Genomic DNA, 20,123 nt, shown 5'->3' with positions numbered 1-20,123 from the left:
GCGCATGCGCAGCGCTCAACTACTTTTATCGATCGCCAGCCAGCCCAGCCGCGCGCGCGCGCCTATATAAGCGTGCCGCGCCCCGCATGACAAAGTAGTTTTTGTAATGTAAAACGATTTTTCACATGTTACTTCAAAGATAGAGATAAATTTTATTTTTTTTTAATTTAAAATATAAGAGTTGGAGTATTTGACATATGATTTCTCTTGCAGATTGCACGATACGAAGTTAACTGCAGTTGGGATGGAATAAGTCACATATCAACAATATAATAATTTAATATATATAAATGATGCGCGTGATAATACATATTGAGAACTTGCAATAACAAATTATTACGCAGATGTACAAAATACCTTTTATTTTACAACTTGTAAAATAACTAAAAAAAAACGTTCTCGTTTTATGTTGGAAAAATTTATAATAACCATGCCGAGGTAATGCATTCAACGATAATCTAGTCTTATCTACTTGTGTATACATAATAAATGAGATTTTATAACATATTGTCATTTCTTATCTTTTAATAAAAATTATCCCCCCAACATTATTCCCACGTTCACTTCCAGGCTGCAAAGTAATATTATAACTATTACAGTTCCAAATTATCTATAATATTAGGTATTATTCCTGCAAATTTTCTCAAAAGTTTATTTCTTATGGAAAATGATTTCCAAGCATTTTTTCTTCAGCATCACGTTGTTGTCTTCGTAAAATATCATTCATGCAAAGTTTTATACAGCCACGCGTTATTTTACATTGTTGGCTTATGTAGATTATCAATCGCGCGCTATAAACATTCCTATTTCCTTCGCTCTAGCTCTTCTTCTTGATCTTTCCTTTGCTCTTTACGTCCACGTTCCAGTAGTAAAGAAGCTGCGCCACTATCATACCGTTTGCCAGAGTGGAACACACGTACATCGTTATCATAGTTGTATCACCCGTTTCTTGAATGGAAGTAAAAATTCTCGCGAGAGAACCGAAGAAGAGCATGAAACATGTTACCGCCGATAACTGGCCAGTATTTCCATTGGTATAATTTGTATAGGCTTGTATAAACTGTAATCCCATAAAAACGTAGATTAATATATTTGCAACATATTTATCTTGCATATATTTGCGAGATAAGAATAGCTAGTATAGATGTTCTCAAGAATAGGTAGTTAAATTACGTACCTTACTTATAAGAACAATGGGTATATTCACTGCTTGGCATGCCCAGAGAACATGGATAGGCGTTAGTCCACTATTAGCTGCAAAAATCACTGCTATATAAGCGGACAGGAATGCAGTTGCTTTTGCTGTCTCTCCATTATAGTGCATTACTAGAACCGCGATGATCAAAGTCTGAACTCCTAAAAATACTCCATCTCCCCAGGCACTGAAATTAATACCAACAATAAATAAATTTGTATAACAACAGACTTTTGTACGGTGACACGCTTTGTGTTCAATGAATTATTTATTTACCTAAATGGAAATCTACTGCTGAAACTGTAGGAAGACATCGCGGTGATAGCGAATAAATCCAACAATACGCTGAAAATATTGATTCCCTCGCCACTTTTATTTTGTAGGATTTTCACAATTTGAGGTATCTTCACTAAAAAGAAAATAAGAGTATATTTAGATAATTCATGTATGAGATAAGAATATTATTTAGATAAGACACTATGTTTACTATTCAAAGTAGCTACTGAATCGCACTTGCATTAATATAAGGCTGCAATACAATTTACTATGATAATTACATAAGATTACAGTTTTCAAGTAAAATGCTTTATATATTCTCACGATGCAATTAAGTGGATATCTTTGTCCTAGAAATAATCTACTAACCCAGCAAAGAACCTCCGATGATGCCCAATCCTAAAACTTTGCTCAACGTCGCCTTGAAGCATCCCACTGAAACATTTTCAAGACAATCATGTTTTACCAGCATTGATTGTATACGCTAGCTTATTAAAAAATTCATTTTTAATCTCAATAATTTCCTGACAAGTTACCGACAAATATTAAGCTTGTCAAGTATAAAAAAATAATAGAACATTATGCAACAAATCCTAAGGCTACATATACAACACAGACGGTTCGACTTTTAATAATAACACGATTAATTAGTCAAATACGCAAACCCAAGTATTATTTATATATATATTTTTTTTAATTTTAAATGCCGGGCACATTCCTCCTCTCATGTTGGGAACAAAATGTCACGTGTGGAGTTAAAAGCTCATGATAAAGTTGTAATGTTATCGAGGCGAACGTACCGTGAAAAAAATTAAATTTGTCGAAGTACTCCTTTATGCACTCCCGAGTAAACACAAATAACGCCGCTTTTCTGATATATTGCTCCATATTGCCAGGACTTGCTCCGTATTCATCGACCGTACTATCTCACGGTGTAAATGCACATGGAATGTAACGGAAGGCTCACAGACGACTCACGAGCCGAGACCTGTTTTCCGTAATCGTTAAATAACCGGCGATAACGGCAAAAACCTCCTTACAATTACAAACGCGTGCCAACTCACGTTGGCCAGGTTAGCCTTCGCGTCCTTCGCGACGCAGTAGCGGCGTTCAGCAACTATTTGGTACAAACTTTGAACGGCCCTACGGATGGTAATGTGAGAGATGCCGGCGGAGCCGTCGCTGGAACATTATTAAAAATCGCGATCAAAAATAAAATTACAATTCACAAATATTAAACTAATATACATTGAACTGACAAGAATATTAGATATTATTGTCAGTAATGACGACGCAAAGACGCCTTGCATTTTAAATAGAAAGAAAAAACTATAAGCTCCGTATGCGAGTTCCATATCTATATATATGAAATCGAGAATGTCCAATAGAGTTATCCGATTGCTTAATTGCCGTTAATTTAATTCCTTTAATTGTATTCGTAGGAGTTAACTTTGAAGAACAAGGCTGAAATTATAAATATAAAAAAACAAGCACGAAGAATGCACGGCGAGAATTAAAGGACACTTACCGATCGCTAAAGGTCGCGCAACCTTGACATTCGCTCGGTACAAATAATACTTGCAAGTTAAATAAGAAACAGACAGATAGTATCTCGGTGGCATAAGGTCGTAAAATTTGAAAGAAATTATAGAAAAAAAGTTTAGGTAATAAAGATCTTCGTATAACGATACGACATACATAAAACTTTCAAATTTGCAGTAACTTCTGACTTATTCTCTCTTTCTTTCGCGTATATATAACATCATTTTACGGGAATTATTTGATAAAAATTTATTCGTAAGTATGTGTATAAACATACATATTCATTCTCGATTATCATCGCGCTTCTCGGAATCGCCAACTTCATCTTTCGCTGTTCTCCGTCTGTCAGCGACAGAGACATGTCAGTCACGCGGGTCAATCGCGTTTCTCCATTCTATTAATATTTCGTTAGACAAATCCCCCAAAATCTCGGAGTATCATTAAAGCTCAACGCCGCGCGCGCGCGTCCCCTTATCTCGCACGCGATCAACGCCGAATTTGGCATCAGAGACGGAATTCGGCCGTTGCCGAAAATAGACTGGTTATCAAAGAGAGATCGAAAGCTTATCCCCCCCCCTCGACCCTCTCCGTAATTAGCAATACCAGGCCGAGCGAACGATTCATCAGGCTACCACCTGCCGCGACTTCTCCACGCGACCATGAGGATGCAGCCGTGTAAGTGGGTCAGAGTACATGCAAAGTCGAGGAATAGAGTGTGGTCTCATTAACCACGTGATTGCTTTGACTTCCTCTCTCGCCTATATTCCAACGAACGTCGTGCAGGGGTCGTGCAGCGGGGGTATGCGGAAGTGCCTGGTACGCTCTTCGTTGCGCTCAACCACCACCCGCGCGCCTCACGTGTCCAGGAACGTTTCGTTTTCCCTCATTGCCCAGGTTAACGCGAGCGTTTTACCTGATACTTGTTCATCGTGTGCATCCTCAACGTAACAATTAGAAGATAAGATACTCGAGAGCATGTCTTATCGAAAACCATCTTCGGGAACTGTCTTTCACTTTCGTCGAAACTGCCCTTAAATAACAATTAATCTTTGGTACATTAGAACCATTATTTTACAAAAAAAAAGAATGGATGAAGCAATTTTATAAAGATTTTGTTTACCGCAATATAAGATAGCGCAACGAAGATATAGAAAAGTTTCTTATGAATCGAACTTTTCCCAGATTAGTCTGGGCTGATTGGCTCCTTTTTAATGACTCGAGGGAAGAACAAGAGAGGTTCCATTAAACGATTTCGTCGATAACGCGGCGGGGTATCAGAATCATCAGCGCAATCTTATTGCTTCTATAAGGGGCGCCTTAAAACACCCCTGGGGCGCGCGCCTGCGAAATATCAGATTCTACCACCTGACTCGCGTTTGTCTACGTCCTCGTCGTTCAGTCTTGCCTCCACTTCCATCCGGGCATGTTTTTCATCTTCGTCCGAATAGTCCGTCGCGTTGGTTCTCCACTTGATCCTCCGAAGCCACGGTTGTTAATCGGTTTTGCGCGAATACATTTACTCTTTGGTATCTGCGAAGGATGTATTCATCATCTGGAGAGCATCGAAGATTCAACAGGTATCAGAAGTGGCGCATTGAATTTCGTCATATGCAACCAAGTTTTATCGAAAACACGTTCTTCACTCTCGCGTCGTTCGCCTCAAGTTCTGTTTCCAGGAATTATGTTCTGCATCTGCATTAAATATTAAGATAATTTTTAGTAATAATATGTATCTTATAGCAGTAATCTTCAGATCCGATTTAATTAAAGCATATTCGCGAAAATAGTTTCAGATTAAAATAACGGCGTTTCCTTCGAGCACGCTTCCTTCTTGCTGAAATCTATCGGAGCGATGAAGAACATATGAAAATTAACGAAACGCATTTGCGCGGAAAAGCTTTGCGGTTCTTAGACCCGCTACATGAATGCCAAGGATGAATCATCCTCTTCAAATCTGGAAAGTTCAAGCGAGGATAAGAAGGACAAAAAAGAAAATATCGAGAACGAAGATGAAAATCCCGGAGAGGAAGTGGTGACAAAGACGGATGCGACAAATTGTGATACCAAATCTCTCGAAGGTTTGAAATATTCGTAATTACTTAAGTGTGCATATATAACTTGTATATATTATAATCGTATGTCGCTCGTAATTTTCTTTAAAGAGAAACCAAACTGCCCGGAAAATAAAACCGAACCGTCTTTAGAACTGCCTTTAGAACCGACCCTTCACGAACGATTTTTGCGTATCAAGCAAACCGTGAAGGACGCTATAGCTGCCCATCATACTTTTATGATTTACGGCAAGTCACGGGTCATTCGCGATTGCATGTTGAAACGAGGATGGTGTGAGAAATTTTATCGCAGAAACAGTGGCGGTAATAAATCACGCGTACCAACTTCATAATTACTCCAATGTATCACTCTGCTTTTTTTTATATATACAATAAAATGTAACATTCTTCTACGTTGCAATTTGTACTTTACGTTTTCGAAGATAACAATGATTTCAGGCGATCAGCATGTCGGCGTCGATTCCAGCCCGGTATATCTACTGGCTGGTATCGGCGATCTGAAGGATCAGCAAAGCGAACGTCTATTGATATCAAAGATGCTCACCAATCACACCGTCGACTTTCTGTGGAACACTGGGTCTGACTGGCCCGGATGGCCTGCCCAAGATAACAAAACTACTGTGTTCAATCGATATTGTCGAGCTGGCTTTACATCCAAGGTATCGTCGGTGCATCAAATACCTGTAACTCTCATAAATATAAATTTTCAGTTCCGGCATAATGCGGAACAATTATTTCGTCGCAAGAAACTAATTGTGAATAATTTTTTTTTAATTTGGCGAGCCTGACTTTTATAAAATTGCTTTTGTAAAGCATAAAGATGTTTAGATAAGATGTAGCGAGATTGACTAGAGTGCACGCTTTTCACGAGCGTGACGACGAATCGTTAGGAGTAAAGCTGCATGTACTTCTTCGAAAATCAATTATTCAGGTGGGCTTGTGTTCAAGCGTCAGGCAAATGCACTGGTATTATGAAGCTGGAGTGGCTAACACTTTGTTTCCGCGTTGCTACAACATATGCCAGGGCGATCAGATGCACGCCTTCGTCGAGGACTTTCGGTGAGAGCCTTTGAGTTGCCTTAAAAAAAAAAGGAAATTGTATTAATTGTACATTACATGGCCGATCTCAGGAACGTTTAATATACTTAATATAATTGCTGATAATAAAAGAGATGTTTCATTAGACTCACAGGCTGTCTGAGTCTCTTGAAATGGTTGGTGGACAAGGTCAACGCCGAGGACGAAGACGCCGTGCGTTCACCAACCGGCACAGTGCCTCTCAAGGCTCTCGACTTCGCAATTAAGAGATGTAGCGACTATATTAGCGCCCAATCGCACGAGGACATTGATCAGGAGGCTGAGAAGGTTTGGTCTCACCAGTGGGACCAATTTATCACCTGGTACTACCAGATTGTTCGCGGTCAAGCTCTCTTTGTCCGCACCAACGTGCCCTTCAACGTGAGATATCTACAAGCACAATCTTTTCTTCTTCACTTATAAGCGTATTTTTTACCACTTGAAAATATGTCGTGCTTGTCAACAGAAATATGTCCTAGCTTCGAAGCATATATTAAAGAAGATGAGGAAGTATTGGCCACAGATAGATATGGACGGCATATTGAACATGTGGATCTTGAAACCTGGGAACAAGAGCCGGGGACGCGGTATTGTTCTGATGAACAAGCTGGAGGACGTAGTAGCGAAAGTAAACCCAACAGGCAAACCGGACACGCGATATGTCGTGCAGAAATATATCGGTAAACTTTCAGATTAATAATTAACGGAAAACGCTAGCTGATTAACACAGGTGTTTGTTTTTGTTTCGATTTGGTTAAAAATAATCTGATTATATCTCCTAGAACGGCCATTACTGATTCACAATACAAAATTCGACATACGTCAATGGTTCATCGTGACGTGCGCTCAACCTTTAACTCTCTGGATGTATAAGTATGCAAATATATCAAGAATGTTTTGTTTTAAGTCACGACATTTCATAACATCGCTCACGCCAGAACAATTAAGCCAAGACTCGGCTAAGAAATAATAATAGTTTCAAAAGTAGAATAATCAATTTATGCCTCGCTGACATCAAAACGCGCGATCCTGTTCCCTAGCAATCACAAACTTGCTGATATAAATATCCAGACAGTACACACACAACACAGTGCTATCTGCATTTAATTATCGCTAATAAAATAACAGTCAAGGTAGAGAGACTTCGAGCTTATTACTTGTTTACAGAGAAAGCTACCTTCGTTTTTGCTCGCAAAAGTTCAGTCTGGATGACTTCCATGAGTCGATTCACCTGTGCAATAACGCGATTCAATGCAAATACAATAACTGTGGCGACAGGGACTCTGCTCTACCCGCGGACAATATGTGGGACGCCACGACATTCAAGGAATTCCTCAAGTATGATTTACGTCACATCATATATAAAGAATCACTCGTGTATTTCTTTAAAATTTCTATGTAATTATAAATACTTATGTAATTATAAATACTATTTATGCATGTTTTGTTTCTAATAAAGCAATGTGCAAGAAAAATAATTCTCATAAAAATTCTTCAGATCTCAGGGTCACAGTGATGCATGGGACGATCTGATATACCCGGGAATGAAACAAGGCCTTGTGGGCTCGTTATTGGCCAGTCAAGAGGCCATGGACCGACGAAAGAATAGTTTCGAACTGTACGGCGCCGACTTTATGGTCATGGAAGATTTTTCCGTATGGCTGATCGAGATCAACAGTCATCCAGACATGAGCTACTCCACTAGTGTTACTACGCGATTGTGTCGACAAGTGATGGAAGATACCATTAAAGGTAATTAACAATCTATCATTACTATCTTCCATATTATTACACAATTATGGCAGAAATTGTATTTTCGCTGGTACAGTCGTGGTAGACTTTCGAGAAGATAAAAATGCAAATACTGGAGATTTTGAGTTAGCATATAAGCAGAGAATGCCGAGCTGCCAGCCGTATTTAGGCGCAGCTCTTTCGCTTCAGGGTACTCGTATCACCACCTGTGAGAAGAAATCAAGTCTGTATCAGGATTCCAAATCCAGCCTAGTCGCAAGGTCTCCAATGGTGAGTTAGGCAAAGATAAGAAATAATCTAACGTGCCAGTTGGATCGATTATCAATAATATTTTATTTATCTATCGTCAGACGAAAAAGAAGTCGATGGTACATAGTAACATCGGGCCAGTAATCGTCGATCTCATCGAGGAACTGGAGATCCAGCTCGATCAAGAATTGTACTCTTATTATAATACAGATTCGCCCAAGTCGAGACCAGCACTTCCGGCGACTGCACCGGCAAAGCCTTCGAAGGCATCCATTTCCGATGAGAAAGCGGAAACCGTGACAAAGAGTACTTCAGCATGTACAACATCTATTATCAAGACAAAGTCACCAACTCCATCTAAAACTAACGTCCAGGTAATTATAATTTAGAAGAAACGCTGCCATCTCGAAAATCGATGATTATTCAGTTTGCTATTAATGTATATTCTATTATGTAGAATCACACTAAATCTTCGAATAACGAGAAAAAATCTTCGCATAAACCGGCACGAAAGTTACGCACGGTCACTGCGGGCAGCAAACTGGATACATCTCCGAGACAAACGTTGATCTCAAAGATTATGGCTCTTCAGGAACAATCGACGAATATGGCGACTAAATCTGAGAAATCGTCGAGAAAAAATGAAGATAAGGTTAATATTCATACAAATTCTTTGTCACTAAATCCTTAGCAAAAAATCCTTTTTCCCCTGTTTCTTTAACAGATCATCAAATCTGCGATGCGAGATGCCGTAAAAAAGTACAAAAGAAACGTGACTATCCGGCCGGAAGTACCGCCACTGCCATCCCTACTTACGTCAACACCGAAAGTCACTCCCGTGTCGACAACGAAGAGCAAGAGCCGCAGCTTCCCGAAAAAACAAACGCATAAAAAAAATAAAATTCTAACAGACATCTCCGATATGTATGCTGTCGGTTTGAGCCTGACCAAATAATCAAAAAGCCTGTCAGTCACTCGTTGCTCGTCACTTTTCTCTTTACTGTTGATTAATTCTTCAATTCTATCTACAAGTGATATATGTATACAACTAATAAATGTTACAATTATAAATCTGAAGCTGAAAATCGTTTTACTTCCATCAATACAAAAAACAATTTTTTAAACTATCAAGATAACTTCACTACGCAATTCCGATTCCAACAATTTAAATTTAAATTTATATTACTCGCAAAATTTCCAGTCTGAGAATCATGAGATATTCCCATGAACAAGTAAAGCTTTTGTCAATGTTAATGCATTCGATTTTGGAAGATAATACAAGAAGAAAGAAACACGTTATAAGACATAAATGCACGTAGTAAAGAAAAAATCCTGCGATATAAAAATATTTAGCTGAGTCAATAAAGAAGACATTGAACAGATATATAGGTATCGCAAGGACAAATGGAAAATTTTAATCGAATGAAACACGAATCTCTTTAAGAAAGCTTGTACAAATTTGCGAATACACACCCCGTGTTCCTTTTTTACTGGCAGTGCTGAAAATATATAGTTTGCGTCACCTAACTATAGATTTTCAGTACTGGCAGTGAATAAAGGAACACAGCCACAATATATCTTCGATCGCGATGACGCTTGTTGGTCGTGAGAAAGGATTCGCGTAATATGAATGTAGGTCATCGAGTCACACATAATCGATAAGAGCAAAACGGAAGCAGTAAATTGTCAAGTCCGAAAACTAAATTTCGCGTGCATGTAAAAGAACATTTGAATAAAAACTAAAAATCTAAAAGCGTAATTTTTACAACTTCAGAATTTTTAAACATAAAAAATGCATTGCGACAGTGACAATTCGGTAGTTTGCGCAGACAGTCGATCTAAATGGCAGATAACTTTATCCTCGAAAAATTGCACGGTCAAGAAACATTTCGAAAGTTGGCAGGTATAGGCAGGCATCGAAAGAATTCATTACAGATGTATCTATTACATATTTTCGTGATTTATCTACTTTACTGTTAGCATCGTCGCTTCATAAACTCGTAGATTTGCCCAAAAAATGCAAGCAACGGAGAAAAAGATGTGCGATTGATTTTAACGGTTCCAAAGTTGGAAATTAATTCGCAATGCGCGGCCGAGACAATTAAAACCGCGGATGCCGAGATCTGTTGCAATCGCGAGGATCTCGAAGAATTGTTAGGAGCAGAGGACAAAGAGAGCAATCGAGAAGACGGAAACATAATATTGACGGATTATTTAAAATTGGTAACAAATGACGAAGCCAGAATAAATCTCCTACTAAAAATTTTAACGAAAGCCGTAAACGAGCACAAATGTTACGTGATTTGCGGTACGTTTCCGGCTCTGAGGAAACCGTTGACGGATAGAGGTTGGATCGAGAAAAGAGCTATTAGGAAAATGATATCAATCGCTCCTAATGCGTACGAAGGTCCGCGTATTTTTTTATTTCTATTTATGATCGTTATTAAATCAATTCGAAAGTCAATGTCTTTTTTTTTAGATGGTTTACAGCAAATAGAAAAATTGCTCCGGATTCCAGCGGATTTTATATGGTATACGAACAAGAGACCTATTATAAGAACGGACGACAAGACTACAGTGAACAAATTCGCTGGTAGCTATTTTACGTCCAAGGTAATTTTATTCTTAAATGTGTGCATTGCAAAATATATTTTAATTTTAAGTTAGCGAAATATTTAGGTTGACATGTGTAACAATTTGGAAAAAGCCTATTGGTTTTACGAAGCCGGTGTATCAAACATACAGTTTCCTCGATGCTACAATTTCAATCAAGTACGTATATATTATGTGTGTGTGTGTGCATATATGTGTGAATTATAATATTAAAATATTAATATATACCTTACATTAATTTGAATAGTCAGCACAAATGGAAGAGTTCATACAGGATTATTACATCACTGCGTGTTTCGGAACTTTAAAATGGTTCTCGTTGCTCGCCAATTTGGTAGGACCGAAGAATACCTGGTCCCCAAATGGAACAATCCCCGTAAATGCAATTTCCTTCGCTTTGGAACGCTGTATAGAATATATAAGGTTGTAAACAATATTATTCGCATTGTAAAACAGTGCATTATATAAATACTGATACGAAATGTTTTTAGTATTCAAATACATGAGGACATAGACCGTACAGATTATGAGGATACACCTCTTCCTGCTTGGCACCAATTTTTAGATTGGTATCACGATATAATATACAAGCGTGTTTTATTGAAAGAAACCGATAAAGTTGACATAGATGTACGTATAAACATTGTAGTTTCCTTCTTCTAATAGTATATTCTGATATACAAAAATTTGAAGAAAAAGGACACTGTAATTAAAGAATTTTGTAGGAGCTTGTAGTATCTGTGCGCGATATAGTAAGAACAATGATTAAGTACCGACCACAAAATAAGATCGATGGTATAAGAAATATATGGATTTTAAAGCCAGGCGACGATAGTTCAGGACGCGGAATTGTTCTACAGAGTTCTTTGGTTGATATTCTCGCCAAGGTGAATCAAGCAGCGAAAGAAAGTGTCGCGTATGTCGTGCAGAAATACATAGGTATCATTTGCATTTAACGCGATGTAGGATATAGAATAAGATGTTTTAAGCGGTATTATTCATTATTAGTCACATTTGCAATTATAATTTACAGAACGACCACTGCTTGTTCATAAGACAAAAATAGATATCAGGCAATGGTTTCTGATAACTAGTACACAACCTCTCGTCGTGTGGATGTACAAGTATATTTATCATTTTTCTTGATCTTATTAATTTATGCTACAAATTTAATAACTTAATAACTTTTAATAACTTAAGTTACCTTGACTAGGGATATTTTAATACGATTTGCTTCGAAAGATTTCACCCTCGGTAATTTTCACGAGTCCATTCACTTGTGCAACACGACGGTACAGCTCAAGTACCGAAAATTACCAACATGTAATTCCGACTTACCTGAGCAACGTCATTGGAATCTTCAAGACTTCAGGGATTATCTTCAGTACTTGTCATACTTTCTCTTACTTAGAACTTAAAAACTACTTAATCAATTAATTACTGATTTAGATCGCGCGGTCAAGAGTTGGCTTGGGAAACGACAATCAGACCGGGAATAAAGCAAAACCTAATAGGAGCACTTCTGGCGTCGCAGGATAACATGGTAAATCGTAAGAACAGCTTTCAATTGTACGGTGCTGATTTCGTAGTGGCCGATGATTTTTCGGTATGGCTGTTGGAAATAAATACCAATCCACGATTACATCCACCAAGCAGCAAAGTCACCGCGAAGCTCTATCCGGAAGTAATCGAAGATGCAATGAAAGGTATGCTGATTAAAGAAATAAAAATATATATTATATAAAAAAATCATATTATATACGTTATAATCTTTAGTGGTATTAGATCGGCGTAAAAATAAAAAAGCATCCTACGGAAGATTCGAATGTATTTACAAGCAACGCAATCCATTTTGCGGCATCAATATTTTGGGACAAGGCACGAGTCTCGGTATTCGTGGCAAGGGTTTATTCGTTACGAAATCATCGTGACATTTCTGACGTAACACGACTATCTAAAGTGACATCGCCGAAATTCATCTGTCAGAAAGTCTATTTTGCAAAGAACTGTTTCAATCTCGATCATAATCTGCTCGGTAACGCAAGCAATTTCGTATTAGCATATAAACAAAGTTGCAAATCGCCATGTACGTGTATAAAAAAGCACATTTGTGTTCTCCTTTCTCAATACTAGATCCTGCATAGCGCGCGATGAAGTGGGAAAATAATCGTAAAGCAGTAATTTATTAAAAACGTGTTTATGATACAAGTAACAATGTTGTAGGTATACAATCCTATATAGACAAAATGTTTTTCTTTTTACGGAACAATGCGTACACATCATTACACGGTTAACGTAGATAGGATTATGTCACGCTCCATGGCTCCAATGGATGTGGATCCATTATTCACGTACAAAATCACTCAGTTTTGTAATTTTCAAGATTATTATGTTATTTAATTTGATTTTTAATCGTAAAACATATCGTTCCATTTTATCGTTTTGTAGAATAAACATATTCCGTATCAGATCGAAATAATGGTAGATTATTTAAATAGTGTAAAGTGTTATAATATAATTGTAAAATAGCTATCCGGTTTTTACAGTACTTTCAAAAAAATCATTGTTAACATACGTTAACATATTCTAAAGTTGTTCATAAAAAAAACAACTGTTAGAAAAAGAGGAATCATATTTCCCATAATAAATGTCATTCGGCCAATTTAACAGTATAAACAATTTGTTATTATTGCAACATGATCTGACGTGATATATGTGATTTATCTCATTGAAATAAAGTCGATTTTTATATCGCGAGGGTAATACCTACGACGTACAAATCGCATATATATAAATCATGGAACACATCTAAATGTGTCAGAATATGCTTACGTCAGATAGAACGAATCAAATACACGAAAAAGTATGATGTATAAAATCGAAGTTGTTTGATAAGTTAAAAGCATTAATGACCGTTACAATAATTTTGTATATTAAAAATTTATATTCGCTCATATTGATGATAGCATAATCTCACGTAACATGAAATCCCATCTGTATCTGTGTTAAAATCTTACAAGATAAGAACTGATTATTTAATTTTGATGCAGTCCATCGTCATCACAATTAAATAAAATTCGATCTTGTTGATTTCAACAATCGCTTTGAATACATTAGGGTGAGCTTTGTATCTTATGTTACTGCACTTATCTATGTACCTATATAGGTATACCATATACCTACACAGATACAGTCTGTAATAACTGTTCTCGCGAATCAAGTACGAAAACTGACAAGATTTCGTGTACATATCACATGTAAACTGCATGAAACAATACAAATACTAAACTTACGTAACCGATTTTAGCGTAAAGGATAACTTAGGCCTTGAATTATTCTTGCCTAAGATCCTCTTTTGCTCCTCCTTAACACGTTTTTCATGTTCCTTCCTCATCTTTTGCCTTTCTTCTTCCATTAACCGTTGTTCTTCAACCATAGCCAATCTTTCCTCAGCCTGAGGTTAAACATGCATTAATCGCATATTATCTCGAACGCAAATTTCGTAAATTATATTAATATTGACAACCTACCAATTTCTTCTGAGCCTCCTCTATCTTTCTGTTGTTCTCCTCCATAATCCTCTCTAGTTCCTCACGCTTCTTCCGCTCTTCCTCCTACAATGACAATAAAATAGGTTTACACAAAGCAATGATGTTGTTGATCACCATCTGTTGTTACATCGTTCGAAATCATAGTGCTGCTATGTCAACAGCCTAGTGTTACACATCCTAAGAACCTTTATGCAGGAAAGTTTGGGACGTATGAAATTTTAAGATCGGATTTCGAAAAAAGGATGGCTTATCAAGAGAGATAATCACAAAGAGTGACAGAAGACGTGTGTTTTGTTTTGTCTAAACATAGTTCCTTCTTTTTGTGTCAAATGTATTCCTTTCAGATCCCAGCGAACGCTGTTTCTCTGTTTTCAGACTGTCCAAAGGAAAATACAATGATTTAGGATGTTACTTAACACGAGAAAAAATTAATTTCTTACAACTTTATACAAATTAGTGTGCATGCAAGAACGTACATGAAATTGCAATTTTCCCTTTCATAAACGCGATACTGCAACGTTCTGATAAGTGCATAATAAAAACTCAATGTGATAAGTGTGTGTGTGTATGTGTGTGTGTGTAATGTTATTTGTAACATCATATCTATAAGTAGACGAGAATTCTAAATGAGGTCTGTATATATAATAATTCAGAAACTAATACCCTACGGTACATTCATATGTGAATGGTTGTTGCCATCCGCCCGACCTGTCGATGGAAATTCGTTGTGTCCTATGGTAATAATGTTTAGCGAATCTATAAAATGAACCCTAGCATATGGTCTCTCTGGTACAAAGTGTTGAAATAAAGAACGATGATAAAAATATCGGTATAAAATGAATTATGAATATATAAATTGGATAATACCTGAATGAAGCTCACGCCACCAAGCGTAGGGGATGCCTTCTTCATCGAGAATCATTCAGCAGTGAGTAAAAAACCGGCATCTTCTGTTGGTAGTCAGTAAGGAAGGTGACCTATATATCGCTAGGTCGTGCTTTGTCGCTATGGGATTCTAATTCTGTCCCCTTAAAGTCTCTACTTCTCCCTTTCGAATAAACTTTTTCCCAAACTTGTAGAGATATAACATATTTGGTGCAAACCCAATGTGCAAAGCAATGAGAGTATAATCTCTAATAAATTTGTAATCAGGATTGTTGTCCAGTCGACGAGTGAGTTTTGACTTTTCAAAGGTGAAAGTAAATAATTGTGCATGGGACATAAAAATGTAGTAGCAAATAAAGTCCTAGTCAACAAAATAAAATAAAAAGAAAGTTTGTGACAAATCTATTAGATTTTCCTAATACGCAAATTAAGTAATAAGATGCTTTACTATAATTCAGTATTTCGAAGTAATAACTATTAGACAAAATTAAAAATTAAAATTGAAGAATCTAATGATATCGCAGAAATTAATTGGGCATTATTGCATCAATTCTCTTGAATTCAAAAGATAGTATACTTATATTCGATAGAAATATAATTAAAATATTTTTTTTGTAAGCAAGATATAATGATGTAAGATTAAGTCATATTGAAAAATGATACTTTTTCATACATTTCTGTATATCTGCGAACACGTCGTAACTCTAATTATATGAACATAATTAAATAAAAAAAGTCTAAATTAACAGTAAATCGTAAACTTATTTCTTCTTATTTATGGTACTCGACATAGATGTTTTATGCAGCATCAGTAACGTATCATATATCACTACTAGTGATTCAACTGACAGTAACAACTGCTCTCAGGGAAGAATATTACTTTCCTATGGTTTCATATAAAAATAACTTTATTTCAGACTCAAGGAAAGCTTCTCTTGTTCAATAAATTACAAAGTTTGGGATTGTTACTTTTTCAATAATATCTTCTCTTTTCTGCTCTCTTAAAGACTGTATGATGTGATAACGTGGACAGTCACACACGCGAACATTTTCTTTTTTTTAACTAGCTCGAGTAAGTTTATAAGAAGCCTGATACAGGTAGACTCGCCAACATACACAACAATTTTAGAAACTGCGAGTGAAGACTGCTGATCCAGACAAATCAGAGCAGTTTAAGCACAATTTCTAGAATTGTTGACACGAATGTCAACTCAGATATCGTGTGATGAAAAAGGTTATAATGTTGTACAGAGATATATAAATATATATACATGGTACAAACAATTTGATCATAAATAACCGATACATGCGCCTATGTAGCAGCATTTCTTTCATAATAATATAAAGTACAGCTTCTCAACAACGCGACCTCAGTGGATGTTGAGAAGTCAAAGCAGTGTGGTTTCTTCGCTTAATCTCTTATGATACAATCGCGAACCACAATGCTTCTAGCCCAAACGCTGTGATCATAAATTAGAACTAACAGAATTGATTTTACAAGCTCAATCTCGCATATTTTCCTAGGGACAGTACAATTTGCAAATCCTGTAGTTTTAAGACATCAAAATATTAAAAAATTCAAGAAGATCCACAAATTGCACTTGGTCCGGCCTAACCATTACAATAACGCTTCAATATATTTTCTGAATGTCTTCATCAATTACTAGTAGAGTTGATATTCTACAAATCTGTGACATAATAGTACCTTTGAAATTTCTACGCGATAATATAAATAATATCAACTACGGTTATTCTTTGGGGAAATACATTTCTAGGTATGGTTCGATTTTGAAACAGTCACTAAAAGAATACTAGATTTATTTTCTGCTGATCACAACAGCGCTTGGGCTATCACTGACCAATATTTCTATGGATAGATCTTACCTCTCTTCGTTTCTCCTCCTCACGTAGTTTCGCTTGTCTCCATTCCATCTCCTCCATCATTTGACGCTCCATAGCCCTCTTGGCTTCTTCCACCCGCCTTTGCACCTCCGCATCAATTTCCTCTTTACGTTTCTCAAGTTCCTCTTCTACCCTCTTCTGTACAAGTTCTTCTATACGTTTGGCGGCTTCTTCCTCCACCATCTTTTGTTCCACCTCGCGTTGACGTCTGCAGACAGATAAGCAGCGATCTTCTTCCAGAGCTCTGTTTCAGAATCATTTTCTTGTACAAAAGTGAATTTAATAGCATGCCAAATCTTAATTAGACTTTAAAAGTTGTAATTCTCTCAAAATCTATAAATTATTTGAATTAACGATTGAAATTTACAGAATGTGATAGAGATAAAGAAAGATGTTATCGAAAGATTTAATACTTGCGTAAATCAAGCATGTTTCTTTTTGCAAAAACGTATTACAGTAAACTCTGATGAGCTTTGAATAGATAAACCACCACCATGAAATAATTACACATTCTTACCCGACCGTGCTCGTGGTGAAGATTTTGTTCATTAATTCTTTCTTTTTCCTGACAACATAATTATAAAAAAAACAGCGTATAACAAAAATTTGGATTATGCAAAATAAATACACATGTTCCACTTGATACGCAGGAGAGAGGAAAAGCAACATAAGAGAGGAGAAAAAAGCTTGGGAAACGTATTGATACATCAATAAAATCTTGTTCTTTTCCAATCCTAATGCCGGTTATCAAGGGGAACATCGTCAACATTATCGTTTAACGAGCATACCTTTGTCGCTCCATTTCCGCTAGCCTTTCCACCTCGTCCATCTTTCGATCCCTGTCCCTGTACGAGCGTTTCTTGTGACTGACGATATGCACGTCGTCCGATACATCCGAGCCAGTGCTGGACGACGCAGAGTGGGATCGTTTTCTAAACAAATGGCCAAACGAGCAGCGTTAGTATCTAAAACCTGGATTAATCGTTCGTTAAATTGAACGTCCGAAAGTTTACGGCACGACATAGAAAGATACGCGACAGTTCGCGGATCTGCAATGTTCTTATTTATTTTTCCATCGTCACGAACACGGGGTGCGACGTGCGACGTGCGACAAGATGGCCGCACGTGCAGCAAGATCGAGATCTTTGGACGTGCGAACTGCGGAGCGGCGCGTGGAACTCGCCTCTCGAAAAAGACACGCACCTGGACTTGGAGCTACGCTCCTTCGGCTTCTCCGAGTATTTGTTGTTGGAGTGCTTCTCGCGCGACTTGGACCGCTTGCGCGAGTGCTTGCTCTTGTGACGCCGTCTGCTCGGCGATTTCGATCGGGAACGCGACCGGCCCATCTCCCCGAGCCCGACCTGCCCGACCGTCTTTCCACTACCGGATGCAGCCGCGATCTCGCTGGATTTTTCGCCGAGAGCCGGCCCTACCGTCTTGGATCCGAGTTGACGCGAATTCACCGTTGCGAGAGACGAGACGAACGATATCCAAATCCACACCTTCCAGTTCAGTCCAGTTGCGCACTACTCACACTCAACACTCAACTAGTCAACTAACTGGCGGCCATCTTTAAATCACGATGCTTCGACTGGCTGCTGGCTTCGACGTACAAGTTAAATCCAGAGCCGACGCTCCAATACGCGCTCCGACCGGCTGCAAGCTGCGCCCTCGCGACACCTAACGAATAGATACGAAATAGATATCGCCCCGCGCCCGCGAATGCACAACGAAACTGCAAAGTGCAAATCACTTACAAATCACGATCACAATTCGAAATTTACCGGGAGAATGACCGAATGATTCCCGCAGGTACGGTACTCCGAACATCGAAGAAAACAAGGCCGCTCACCGACAAGAACGATCGATTGCACGCTGACTTCGAAGGTACGCTGTTTCAACGTTCAACGGTCCCGCCTAGTATGGCGTCTGGTATGCCGCTGCGTCGCGCCGCCGAGTCGCCGGCTCGGAGTGGCGGAACGTGATTGGCCGGATCTGGGGGCTCGACTCGCGAGCCAATCGCGTTCGAGCGTTGAACGACCGTGACGGTGCGAGACGTAGTCGCTCGTGTAATTTCTTTCTCGCGAACGAAAAGAAATCCGGTTACGGAGCGTGTGTGTTACAAGCTGAACATACGTCGAATATTCCGCTCTTTCTCGTGTCGAGTGCAACGAGTGGGAAATGCCGTCGCTGGGTGAAATGAACGTCGAATGCCGTGTTCGATACCGACGACACCGCGGCGTACGTATCACTCTCCCGGCTATGATTTGGCGGGTCTCGGGTCTCCGTGTAGTACGCCGTGATCGCTGACTGAATTGTGCACGAGAATTAAATAAATGTTTCGAAGCACGATATATCCGAATCTTAAGAGAATCGTTGTGCCGCGTGTCGCAGTGAGATATAACCTCGGAATTCGCGTCTCTTGCCGTTTCGATTTCTACTCCGAATAAGTGAATCGCGCGGGAAGACGCTTCAATAAATAGCTCGAACCTCTCGTTAAGCGTCGGAATTAATAATCAATTAAGAGTTAAGTGATTAAAGAGAACGATCGCGGGTTTGGCGTTAACGCCAAAAAGACGAGAATGCTCGTTAACGAGAATTCTCACTTTGCTCGTCGCAATCGCGAACGAGGGAGCGAGCTTGCTTCAAAATGCGCATGAATATCGGGAGAGAGTATTTAAAAAATGCTAGAGCAAATATTAGGATATTAAAAATACAAACGCTATCGAGACCATTTTTTCTATCGTTATTTCAACAATTTTAATCGTTTGTGTCGACATGCGTTGAAAATGCGGCGAGGTCCATTGTTTAAAAACTAACATAACGTAGGTAACGTGTGTAACGTGTTTATTTCGATACAAGGGCTTATTTCGAGGTTTATTTTTACTAATAATCTATCATAGCCGCTACAAAAATATTAGCTACATCTTATACAACCTTCGCCGGGAATTTTATACACATAATTTCTCTCTCTCTCTCTCTCTCTCTCTCTTTCTCTCTCTCTCTCTC

The 20,123-nt window shown here is 38.2% G+C and overlaps 3 protein-coding genes across 6 annotated transcripts; 1 reads left to right on the top strand and 2 right to left on the bottom strand.

The window, feature by feature from the left end:
* Window positions 1–261: 261 nt before the first annotated feature.
* On the bottom strand, window positions 262–2,560 carry LOC112456211 (mannose-P-dolichol utilization defect 1 protein homolog). The gene is made up of 5 exons (XM_025018619.1): window positions 2,272–2,560; window positions 1,841–1,906; window positions 1,472–1,604; window positions 1,178–1,382; window positions 262–1,060 (listed from the first exon to the last, which is right to left on the bottom strand). The coding sequence occupies exons 1-5, from the start codon at window positions 2,357–2,359 to the stop codon at window positions 818–820; spliced, it is 735 nt and encodes a 244-aa protein (XP_024874387.1). The 5' UTR covers window positions 2,360–2,560; the 3' UTR covers window positions 262–817.
* A 1,663-nt stretch (window positions 2,561–4,223) lies between these two features.
* LOC112456095 (tubulin glycylase 3A-like) lies at window positions 4,224–12,875 on the top strand. The gene is made up of 22 exons (XM_025018399.1): window positions 4,224–4,590; window positions 4,801–5,091; window positions 5,176–5,388; window positions 5,524–5,744; window positions 6,017–6,144; window positions 6,270–6,543; window positions 6,629–6,842; window positions 6,945–7,035; window positions 7,330–7,500; window positions 7,661–7,914; window positions 7,991–8,184; window positions 8,265–8,537; window positions 8,621–8,815; window positions 8,888–9,104; window positions 10,643–10,776; window positions 11,024–11,199; window positions 11,268–11,406; window positions 11,502–11,715; window positions 11,810–11,900; window positions 11,990–12,160; window positions 12,226–12,482; window positions 12,553–12,875. The coding sequence occupies exons 2-22, from the start codon at window positions 4,935–4,937 to the stop codon at window positions 12,705–12,707; spliced, it is 3,939 nt and encodes a 1,312-aa protein (XP_024874167.1). The 5' UTR covers window positions 4,224–4,590; window positions 4,801–4,934; the 3' UTR covers window positions 12,708–12,875.
* An 82-nt stretch (window positions 12,876–12,957) lies between these two features.
* On the bottom strand, window positions 12,958–18,714 carry LOC112456096 (UPF0430 protein CG31712). Of its 4 annotated transcripts, none has more exons than XM_025018400.1 (6): window positions 18,318–18,714; window positions 17,903–18,046; window positions 17,632–17,679; window positions 17,097–17,358; window positions 14,307–14,390; window positions 12,958–14,230 (listed from the first exon to the last, which is right to left on the bottom strand). In XM_025018400.1, the coding sequence occupies exons 1-6, from the start codon at window positions 18,458–18,460 to the stop codon at window positions 14,066–14,068; spliced, it is 846 nt and encodes a 281-aa protein (XP_024874168.1). In that variant the 5' UTR covers window positions 18,461–18,714; the 3' UTR covers window positions 12,958–14,065. The 4 variants fall into 4 exon arrangements, with proteins under 4 accessions (XP_024874168.1, XP_024874169.1, XP_024874170.1 ...); XM_025018401.1 differs by having other exon boundaries at window positions 17,097–17,322; XM_025018402.1 differs by lacking the exon at window positions 17,632–17,679.
* Window positions 18,715–20,123: the final 1,409 nt, after the last annotated feature.

The sequence above is a fragment of the Temnothorax curvispinosus genome, unplaced genomic scaffold, assembly GCF_003070985.1.
Source record: "Temnothorax curvispinosus isolate PA1 unplaced genomic scaffold, ASM307098v1 QBEX01006657.1, whole genome shotgun sequence".
Classification (NCBI taxonomy): domain Eukaryota; kingdom Metazoa; phylum Arthropoda; class Insecta; order Hymenoptera; family Formicidae; genus Temnothorax; species Temnothorax curvispinosus.
Note: the sequence above shows the minus strand (reverse complement) of the source record. Positions and strands in the feature narration are given on the sequence as shown.

Coding starts and splice junctions, on each gene's coding strand:
- LOC112456211 (XM_025018619.1), bottom strand. CDS start 2,359: ATGGAGCAATATATCAGAAAAGCGGCGTTATTTGTGTTTACTCGGGAG. Junction 1,383..1,471: donor AGCAGTAGATTTCCATTTAG/GTAAATAAATAA, acceptor TATTAATTTCAG/TGCCTGGGGAGATGGAGTAT. Junction 1,061..1,177: donor CCATTGTTCTTATAAGTAAG/GTACGTAATTTA, acceptor ATGGGATTACAG/TTTATACAAGCCTATACAAA.
- LOC112456095 (XM_025018399.1), top strand. CDS start 4,935: ATGAATGCCAAGGATGAATCATCCTCTTCAAATCTGGAAAGTTCAAGC. Junction 5,745..6,016: donor GAGCTGGCTTTACATCCAAG/GTATCGTCGGTG, acceptor TCAATTATTCAG/GTGGGCTTGTGTTCAAGCGT. Junction 8,816..8,887: donor CGAGAAAAAATGAAGATAAG/GTTAATATTCAT, acceptor TTTCTTTAACAG/ATCATCAAATCTGCGATGCG.
- LOC112456096 (XM_025018400.1), bottom strand. CDS start 18,460: ATGGGCCGGTCGCGTTCCCGATCGAAATCGCCGAGCAGACGGCGTCAC. Junction 18,047..18,317: donor GAGCGTAGCTCCAAGTCCAG/GTGCGTGTCTTT, acceptor CCATTTGTTTAG/AAAACGATCCCACTCTGCGT. Junction 14,391..17,096: donor AGGAGGAGAAACGAAGAGAG/GTAAGATCTATC, acceptor TTGTCATTGTAG/GAGGAAGAGCGGAAGAAGCG.